This window comes from Triticum dicoccoides, chromosome 3B, assembly GCF_002162155.2.
Source record: "Triticum dicoccoides isolate Atlit2015 ecotype Zavitan chromosome 3B, WEW_v2.0, whole genome shotgun sequence".
Taxonomy (NCBI): domain Eukaryota; kingdom Viridiplantae; phylum Streptophyta; class Magnoliopsida; order Poales; family Poaceae; genus Triticum; species Triticum dicoccoides.
Window position 1 is genome coordinate 221,965,027 of NC_041385.1, and position 10,064 is coordinate 221,975,090.

A 10,064-nucleotide genomic window follows, 5' to 3' on the forward strand; every position below is an offset into this window, starting at 1 on the left:
CGGCGGCAATGATGGTGACGACGACGATGGCTCGAGTGCGTGATACCCTTGTAATTGATGACGCCTTGTGTTTTTTTTTTTGGAATGAACTTGTTCATTCAGTACCTTCTGGCTCAGTTCTGATTATGATTTAGGAGTACTAGTTGCATTATGATGTGGTGCATTTGAATGGTTTAAGTTTTTTTTTTTGCGAATTGAATTGTTTAAGTTTGTGTTAAAATGCCATGCATTTATTTGCATTGTTTGCGAATTGGCATTTTTTTAGGAATAGGGTAGATGAAGAAACATCTCAAAATATTTCTTTAAGGATAAGGATAATAAGATTATAACGAATTTAAGATTTTTTTAGACAATAATAACGAATTAAAGAAATGAAGGATGGACGCAGATGCCCAATGGACATCCAATCGTTAAACAGCAGCGTCACACTGCTCGTGGAACCAAGCCCAATAGACTCCCCAGGTCCATGACAAAGACACACATTCGGCCACGGGCAGGCTCTCTCCCTAACGCCAGGCCCACTTCTAACGCTCTGCGTCTTCCCACCCTTCTCTTCTCCATCACGAGCGCCGGCGGCGGCTGGTAGAGAGGCGAGCCGAGGGGTGCTGCTACGAGCGGAAGAGGCGAGGAGATCGAGCGAGCGATGGGGCGGAGGATCCTCAACGACGCGCTGCGCACGATGGTGAACGCGGAGCGGCGGGGGAAGGCGACGGCGCAACTCCAGCCCATCTCCGGCGTCATGATCTCCTTCCTCAACATCATGAAGCACCGAGGTATCAGCTACTCCGTGCTCCCTCTCATCAAGACGCTCCAGAAGCTTCTGCACAACCCCCTCGTCCCTAGCATCTCATCTTATCTTCTGTTACGCCCAAGAAGAACACGAGGGTTTCATCCATGATGAGAGAGGAATATTTTTTTTTGATTAAGATGGGAGAGGAGGTTGGTGGTGGTTTCTTCAACAACTTGTGATTTTTTATTGTCAGTCTGTTACTTATATCTCACTAGATTCTGGATGCGCAGAATGTACCGTGAAATCATTTCATTGCCTTGGATTTGTGTTAAATGTGAAAATGTGAGCTGGCATTGCAAAGATGAAGGCAAGTCTGACACATTCATCAGATATGCAAATTTATTGGTAGCTTTGTGTTCGTCATACATACATACAACAACAAAGCCTTTCAGCCCCCCAGCTTGCTGTAGTTGTATGAAGAACACAAAGCTACCAATAAATATGCATATTTTTTTTAGAGGAAAAGGGCTCTCGCCCCGGTTCCATTGCAATAACGAAACCACAGCAAACAGTGTCAACAGATACATGGCGCGCGGGGGATATACAGCCAAAATGCCGCCCCAGCATGACTCGAAGCAGTCTACACTCCTCTCCCATGGGTCTGACTAGACAGGGAGAAGACAAGAGAGCAAAAGAGAAAAGGGAAATAAACAGAGTACATCAGACACCAAACTGAAAAGAAGTCTAAATAGGAATCCTAGAGCAGTCGCATTTCCCCATATCTTCTGTTGTTTTTGGTGTCTTCAGAATGAAACTCCAGCACTGAAGCAAGGTCTTGTCGCTCCAGAACACTGATGTAACCCTAGCCAGGGTCTGGCCAAAGAAGGAGGGGTGGCGCTCGCGCCATTTGTTCCAGTCGCTGCACTTGGAGATGACATCTCCCTTTGATTTGGTCCGCGCACCTGATCTCCCACAAGGCCAAAGTGGTAGCTGTTTTTCGCCAAAGGGCCTGCATCCCATACCAAGGCACAGCATTGAAACAAATGTCATTTCGATATCTCCAGAGAGTCCACAGCGCAGCTGAATGAAGCATAATATCTGCGGTGTTATTACAATTTCTGGCCCACCACTCAAGTAAACCATTCGAGTTAAGCTCGCTGGCAACTCCGGGGGTGCCAAAAATCCCTCTCCAGAGTTCTTTCGAAACCACACGTTCAAAAAATAAAGACATAAAGACAGGTAGCATCATCTACATGCTGTCTTTTTTGCAAATTATCCCTGGTTAGTAGTTTGTTCTTAACAAGCAGCCAAAGAAAAATCTGGATCCTTTGTGGAACATTAGCGTTCCAAATCATATTAATGTTATCTGGAAGCACTCCTCTAAAGTTCACAAAGTTATAGAAGGATTTAACTGTGTAAATCCCTTTAGACCCCAAGTTCCAAACAATAGTATCCTCACTATCATTCAAAGCAATATCCTTAATTAAACTAAAAAGCTCATTCCAAGCAGTAAGCATATCCCGGGAAAAGCACCTCCTGAAGCTGATTTTCAGGTTAGTACCATCCCAGACCTCACTGATAGAAACGTTTGTGGAATTAGCAATACTGTACAGCTCCCAAAAACTGGTAGCAAGAGTGGTATTGCCTATCCACTGATCTTCCCAAAACCTAACACTCCTGCCGTTGCCAACCTTCCAGGAAAAACCTACCTTGGCTGCTTTAACTGCCCAAAGTATTCCTTTCCATAGGGGTTATGTCATAGCTTAGATGGAGTTATGTCATCTCTTCTAACCGTTGAAATAATCATGCAAGCATTCCTCTCTAAGAATAAATTTCAGGGAAAATGGTATTGTGTACTGGAGCTAATTATACTTGTCTCATCTGACTACCTTCAAGAATGTCCTCTAGTTACATCGTGAGGAACTGTCACGCTGAAATTGTGACCACTCATAATTTAACATCCTTGTGTAGGAGAGAAAGGTGTAATGGAGTGTTGTATGGATCAACTCCACCTGCTTGGAGGAGTAGGTTATGTGTGAGAATAGCAACTTGCTTCTTTAATACCCCGTTTTTGTTTTTTAAGAATGTTGCTACCTAGTAATGTAATAATCTTGTATTTGAATCACCAGGCATTATACACCTTCATTTATCGAGAACAAGTGAAAAAATAAGTTATTTGGGGTATTGGCAGCCTTTCCTTTATCATTTAACTTCAGCATGTGAAAAGAAAGGGGAAAAACGTTATGAACATGTAATGTTATTTAGTCTCCTCCCCACTGCTGTTGCAAATTAAGCTCTTGAGAGGGTATGAGAACTGGTAGGACTAGGGTTCCTACCAGCGCGGCTACGCAGGTTATAGGGATGAGGTGGAGGTGGACGAGGGCTGGAGCGGACGCGCCGGCGAGTGGGCGCTGTCGCGGCTAGGGTTAGGGGCGGCGGCGGTTGGCTGTTGTCGGCTAGGGTTCCGGCTCCTCAGGGAGCCGGGCAACAGAAGATTATAATATCTTTATTGCTTGATCTCAAACGATGTCTTACAACTAGTATTTATAACTTTAGCCTAAGATAACTTGCCTAAAATAACTTGCCTAAGATAACTTGTGGGTCAAGCCCCTAATACTAATGCCCGGTGGGACTCTTCCTGGTATAGACCAAACCGGTCATAACAAGAACATTTCTTTTGCGGTGGTAATTTTCCCTGAAATTTATTCTTTGGACATTTTTCAGGTTACATAAAAAATTTCGAGGTCTTTGATCCACATAGGGTTGGAAAAATCACCGTGGAACTTCAGGGAAGGATTAAAGATTGCAAAGCTCTCACTTACAGGCAGGACCTCAGAGCTACGGAAATAGAAAAATACAGAACTAGGATGCTTCCAACACGGCAGGTATTTTATCAACTCATATTTGATATTTGTGAACATTCATATCTTCTGTTAGTTGAGGGATACAGTTATCTTGCTTGGTCTATTTTGGTACTGTTACTCATACCGTGAGAATCAGGAAGGTGAAGATATGGCGTGCCAGACCTTGCTAGCTTAAATGCTTATTATTGAATCCATTCTGCTACTTGCAGTGACAACATATACAATACTGATCATGAAATGTACATTATGGCTATGAGCTACTAAATATTGACTAGATCAAACAGTATTTTACTTCTACTAGTACGTAAACTTTTGAAAACATTCTAATAAACATGCCATTGCGGGTTGTGGCAGATTTTTGAGTAATTGAGTAAATATAAACCAAGCCATGGAAGGATGTAGTATAAATGGTCATCTGTCCCTGTTGCAAATAGCACTTTTGGAAGCAAGTGAAAAAGTCCACAAGTTATCTCTTTTTGATGACAGACCATAGAAGTTTGCTAACTTCGTTGAATTACTTTTGTCGCAAATATGAGTACTCCATCTTTTCATTTAGAGATGACTTGGCAAGTGAGAAGAAGTACACATTCTCAGGGAAATTACATAAAACAACAACTAACTGATACTGGTACCTAGTGTAAACTTTCTTGTCTTTACTCTTATTATTCTGATATCTTTTGATCGCATCTCTGGTGTGGATGTCAAGCGAAGCACTTGGTAGCTAAACTAACTTCCGAATGCTTATTTGTCCTGCTTTATTATGTGCTATTTATTTATTTGTAGAGTTAGTGTGTTATTTCTAACACATTTCCTTTTCGTGCTCTTATTTGCTTTGCAGTGGGGCTATGTTGTGGTGACCACCCCAAATGGCGTTTTAGATCACGAGGAAGCAATTAGGCAGAATGTAGGTGGCCAGGTCCTCGGTTACTTCCATTGAGAAGGAAAACACAGTTATCCCATGCTGAGTCAGCTCTGGGTTGCATTGTTATCTTTCTGTTATGATGACTGAAGTCATTTTATTTGGACATTTAGAGCTTGCTGCTTTTGTTCATGGCCAGCAAAAAATGCGATTACATCTCAGAAGTATGTCTCACAACACTGACATAAATATTGTAATCCTTCTTTGGGACAGGTATTTCTGTAGGTGTAATACACCCATGTACTTCGAGATACACGATTAAAGCTCTAGTTTGAGCATCTACGATCTTGCTGAGAACCTTGTCGCAGCCACTTTTCCAAAATCTTGCATGCACCGGGGATTTAAAACACACTGTTAATTTGGGGTATGTTTATGTTCTTGCTTGAGGCAGTATTGACCATTATTGTTGCAAGATTATGCAAGTTAATGCACTTGTTGTTTATATATGTAGGTGGTGACATGTTAGCAGCCCCCAGGATCTTGTTTCTGCTAGAATATGATGCGCTTGGTCTTTCTAACCTGCATTTGCATATATCTTTTAATCTGTCACTGACTAGCTGGCTGTAGCTATCCTCGTGGGCATTTTCCTGATCCTCTCATTATGTAAAGTCTTTTTTTTTTTTTGCAATGCGAAGATCCCAAATGTCAAATGAGTCTTGGCATCACAAGACCCTTTGTCAACATTTTTTTTTACTCATCCACAAACTTGAATGGAAATGTCTCATAAATATTGTTTTTAGATGACAAGTTTGGTGAAAATCATAACACATTTTAACCAAGAATAACGAGATCACCCTGTTCATTTTAGGGTGAGGGAGGGACCAAAGTGATTTGTGAGCTGAAAAAAACCTATGCCTTCTTTCCCACTACCTAAATATGCAGCTCAATATTTTTTTCCAACCAAACTGCAAATCAACATTTTTTTTTCCGCAAAAACTGGACGTTTAGCAACACCTAACTCAATCTAATAAGTACTTCCTCCATCCCAAAATATTTGGGATGGAGGGAGTACTTCCCTTCGACACCTTTTGATTTGGAACCTTTTGTTTTGTTATCTTATTGTTAAATTCACTTGTGAGATACGTGGCTCTTAAATATTACTCCTTCTGTCCCATAATATAAGAACGTTTTCTTTTTTGCGGTTATAATATAAGAACGTTTTTGACACTACACTAATGTCAAAAACGTCCTTATATTATGGGACGGAGGGAGTACTATAATCGGACGTGCATTCCAATACATGTTCGGACAATAGCTTCACCAGTCTGCTCAGGGTAGCTGTACATGGGCTAATATGTGCTCTTGATTGTGTGTATCATGACTTGAACACTGGACCTTGCTAGTTAATCCAAAAGGAGATCCTGCCATCCTTCCCGTTGACTCAACTGAAAATTTATAATGACAAAATAATGTGGTTTAAACAAGAATATGGTAGTGACATCTCAACTAACTCTCTCATTACTCGCTCATACTCATACATAATCAAAAGAAGAATCGATCTTGGCCGACTCACAGTGACAAGAAACATTGTTTGTCTCATGGATCAAAGAACATTTGCTTATTTATTTCACAGAATTACCTTCAAATTAATTTACATAGCCTGGGTCGACGAAGCTTTAGTTCTACCAAAGCAATACTAGCATAATTTTGAAGTCTAAAAAACTGCAAGTAATAATTTCAGAATATCACAAATTATGCTACTGAGAGAGCGTGTATATTCGAATTTATTCTCTTCATGCAGTAAAAACCAGCGACAAATGCCCTAGCTGTTCATGGTGTAAATGGAATGGAGAACGACGAGCAAGTGAAGGACGACCGCGACGAAGCCACAGGCGAGAGCTCCCGTGACATGGTCGCAGAAAGTGGGTACTAGCCCGCAGATCGGCTGCCAGCCGGCATGGCTGTTCCCGTTCTTCCCCAGGGCCGATATGGCGGCCGCGGCCGCGGCGGCGCCGGTGAGCACCATGCCGAGCGCCTGCAGCCCATGACAACAAGTTCAGCAAAAACGACCTAATCAGAGACGTGGCCATATTGGCCGGGCAGCGTGGTGCGCCGTGAACTCACCGCGTCGGCCACGAGGACGTGCCTCGCGGCGGGGCTCGCCGGCGGCACGAGGAGGGCGAGGAGGCTGTAGGCGCACGCGACGACGTTGGCGGCCACGAAGAACCTGCAAGGCACGCGCGCGCGCGCGCGGCGTTTCGTTCGTTCTCGGTGACACGGCCGGCACGATGATACGGAAACAGCTGGGAGCAGCAGCTATAGATACTTACACGAAGGACGGCGTGTATTGGAACTTGGCCTGCACCTGCACGCCGAAGACGGTGGTCGTCTTGTGGCTCGTGGCCATGACTATCGCCGCGACGCCGGCCGCCGCCGCGGTCCCGATCCTGAGCGCGAGGACGACGGACCGCCGTGCTTTCGCCATGGTTGTCTAGGCACTTATGCCGAGCACTTGTGGTTGGGCTGAAGTATGTTCGGTAGAACGCGGTCTCATGCACGGAGCAGCTTGTGGAAGGGAGGGAACTGAATACGTGTGCGCGACTAGGTGTGGTTTGTGATGAATTATATACTCCTACTACTACGTTCCAGTCAATGTAGTCGTTATTATCTTAAATTATGAAGTCGATGGACTACCTTGTTTCCTGGGACTTGAACTCAACAAATCTCAAGAATGATGGGGAAGGGGCTCGGAGTTGAAATTGTGCAAAGATAACCAACCAGGGACAAAAACCGTTCTTCCTTCCATCTAAAGAAAGAGTGAGGTATCGTAGACCTATCATCGAGGAATAGCACTACTAATTACAATTTTTTGACGAAACAAACATTTTTTTTTGAAAGGAGGGAATACCCCTTGGCCTCTGCATCATCGAGTGATTCACATCACCTTTTATTGATTATTTCAGAGTTCAATATCTGATCACAATAGCTGCCGCACGCAGTTGCCCAAGGGAAATAAAAAGCAATAGTAGAAAAATGAATCTCATACACCATAAATCCTACTAGTAGCCCACCAACTAAATTGGTTGAACAAATCCCGAGAGACCATCTCGTATCGATTGCACTCAAAGACTGTGGGCTTCCAATCCTCCTCCTTGCATAGTAACGATCACGTATGGATCCAACTGATGGCCTTGAAGATAATCTGCAAAAAAAATAGAACTTTCCTTTTGTTAAAAATACGGTCATTACAAGTGTTTTAAATGGCTTAAAGTAAAGCCCAAATTTTCATACGGATCTGAGACTTCAACTTGGGATGCACTCTCACTAACTAGTTTTCGAAGATATTCATATCACTTGTGGGTAGAGGTAGATTAAAAGTTATATGGACCGATCGCCATAATAGCTTGGCAAGTGGGCAGTGAAGAAATAGACACTGAATCGACTCCTCACCAAAAGCAACCCTTATTTTCACCACAAAAGCAACACACCGTGCAAGTGCATCCTTGCCAATATTTTTCCCAGCTTTTGTTAAGATGACCTTGCGATGTAAGAGCATCTACAGCCGCAACTAGCTATTTTGAGCCCCTAAACATCCGCTTTGAGCCCTCGTTTGCTCGCGTTCACATCCACGCCTCTCAAACTGGCCTCCTCGTATTGGGACATTTTGATAAGCTGCTTACGTGCGACATGGCCAGAGCACGCCCCGGCGGAAAAAACGACGGCCGGCCCTCCAATGCTCAACCAGCAGTGGTGGTAGTGGTCGTGGCGAGCTCCGGTGTCGAGCTTCGCACGCGCGGACGCATGTTGTGGCGCTCGGCAAACACGCAACCGCAGCGACGGCGCAGACAACACAAGCGGTGGCGGTGCCCAGCTCGCGCGGCAGCACGCACAGGCAGCAACGGCGGCTGGGCAGTACATGCGGCTGCACAAACGCATCGCGCGGCAGCGCACACACAGGCGGCGATGGCGGCTGGGAGTACATGCCGTTTTGATTCACATTTTTCACCGTGGATTTTCCTTCAGTATGACGATTGACAAATGGCTAGTCCAAGTCAACAGTGGGTTGTTTGTGTTCATGTTACTTTCTTTGTATCCTTAGAGTTTTGTTGTGCTGGAGTACAAACTATAAACTAGAATTCATCATTCTAATATATGGAGGCATTTAACCTTTGCTTCTGGTTACGCTTTCTAATAATATGGTTGCATGCATCGACTGATGCAGAGGCCGGAGGTAATCCTTCTTTTCAAAAAAAAAACCTTTAATTTTTTTTAATACAGTACAGACGCAAGCGCTCATATAAACGTGCATACACTCACCCCTATGAACGCACACATGCACACCTTATCCCTATGAGCACATTCGAAAGACTGAACCGACATATCATCTTGAAATTTACGAAGTCAATGTAGCCACCTCGTCATCGACGGGAACGTCTCCTCCCACTGAATGCGCATCGCCAGAAATCCAAGAATACGAGCACCAGGACTTGAACCCTGATGGGCTGGGGATACCACAGTCCCTCTAACCATCCAACCACAGGTTGGTTCGTAAAAAAAACTCCTGAAGCTTCTTGGTGAATAAAAAACCTAGTATATTGTTGCAGTAGATTTGTTATTTGATTCATGAGCATGCATAACATTTGACTATTGTTCTACTAGCTACTTACTTGTCCTGTTAGTCCATTTTAATTTTTTTATGCACAAAGTGGCAGAAGATAATTCCGATGCAGAACTACCTCCATCCTGACCCTTCCTCTGTTTTCTCTAAATCAGAAATGGCACGTGAAGAATGACCAAGGATATCAAGAAGCTTTTGGATGTAGGCAAGCTTGAAGCTGCTGTTTCAATGTCATGCTTTGATGGTTGTCTTTTGGAGCTGTTGTTTCTATGTGTAATCCTTAAGTCTGTTGGCTGTACCGGACTATTTAAACTCTGAACTACACTGTGATTGTTGAACTGATGTGGACTGTTAAGGGTTATGTTGGAGGCAACTTTATAACTAATGTGTGCCTGTTATGTTGGACAGATGCAGTTTTATTAATCCCTAGAGCTTATTTGGTGAAGTTTATATGATCAATCCGGATGGTAGTTGCGCTGCTATGTTTATGCTTTGTTTTATTTCAAATCTTGTTTGAATTACAGCCAAATTTCAGTCAATTTTTTAAATTTTGATTTTGCAATTTCGTACGAGATTTGGCCGGAAAATTTAAAATTTCCAAAATTCGGCCATTTCGGCCAAGGACGAAAAAAACACAAACCGAAAATTTTGATGCTGCTGCACCCACGCATCACGCGGCAGCACACACACGCAGCGACGGCCAGGCAGCACGCGCACGCGCGGCTAGCAGCTAGCCAGCTAGCACGCGGTGGCGGCGCCTAGCACGCACACAACAGTGGCAGTGAACAGCTAGCGCGCGGCGCGGACGCGGCGACAGGCGTTGGTTGCGCGCGACGTGGACGCTGCGGTCGGCACATACATGGCAGTCGGCACGCACGCAGCGGCACACACGAGAGCAGCAGCACGACGTGGCGGCCGGCACACACCCGGGCAGCAGCCTGCACGGACGCGGCGGCCAGCATGCACGCATGCGACGGCCAAGACGCGGGCTGC

General features: G+C 44.4%; 2 protein-coding genes across 2 annotated transcripts; one reads left to right on the forward strand and one right to left on the reverse strand.

Annotated features, from left to right (window-relative positions):
* The first annotated feature begins 478 nt into the window (after window positions 1-478).
* LOC119275600 (40S ribosomal protein S15a-5-like) lies at window positions 479-4,830 on the forward strand. Its single transcript, XM_037556470.1, has 3 exons — window positions 479-773; window positions 3,455-3,615; window positions 4,433-4,830. The coding sequence occupies exons 1-3, from the start codon at window positions 644-646 to the stop codon at window positions 4,529-4,531; spliced, it is 390 nt and encodes a 129-aa protein (XP_037412367.1). The 5' UTR covers window positions 479-643; the 3' UTR covers window positions 4,532-4,830.
* Window positions 4,831-6,052: 1,222 nt separating this feature from the next.
* On the reverse strand, window positions 6,053-7,035 carry LOC119281162 (CASP-like protein 1C1). The gene is made up of 3 exons (XM_037561767.1): window positions 6,784-7,035; window positions 6,578-6,680; window positions 6,053-6,488 (listed from the first exon to the last, which is right to left on the reverse strand). The coding sequence occupies exons 1-3, from the start codon at window positions 6,936-6,938 to the stop codon at window positions 6,276-6,278; spliced, it is 471 nt and encodes a 156-aa protein (XP_037417664.1). The 5' UTR covers window positions 6,939-7,035; the 3' UTR covers window positions 6,053-6,275.
* Between the last annotated feature and the right edge of the window lie 3,029 nt (window positions 7,036-10,064).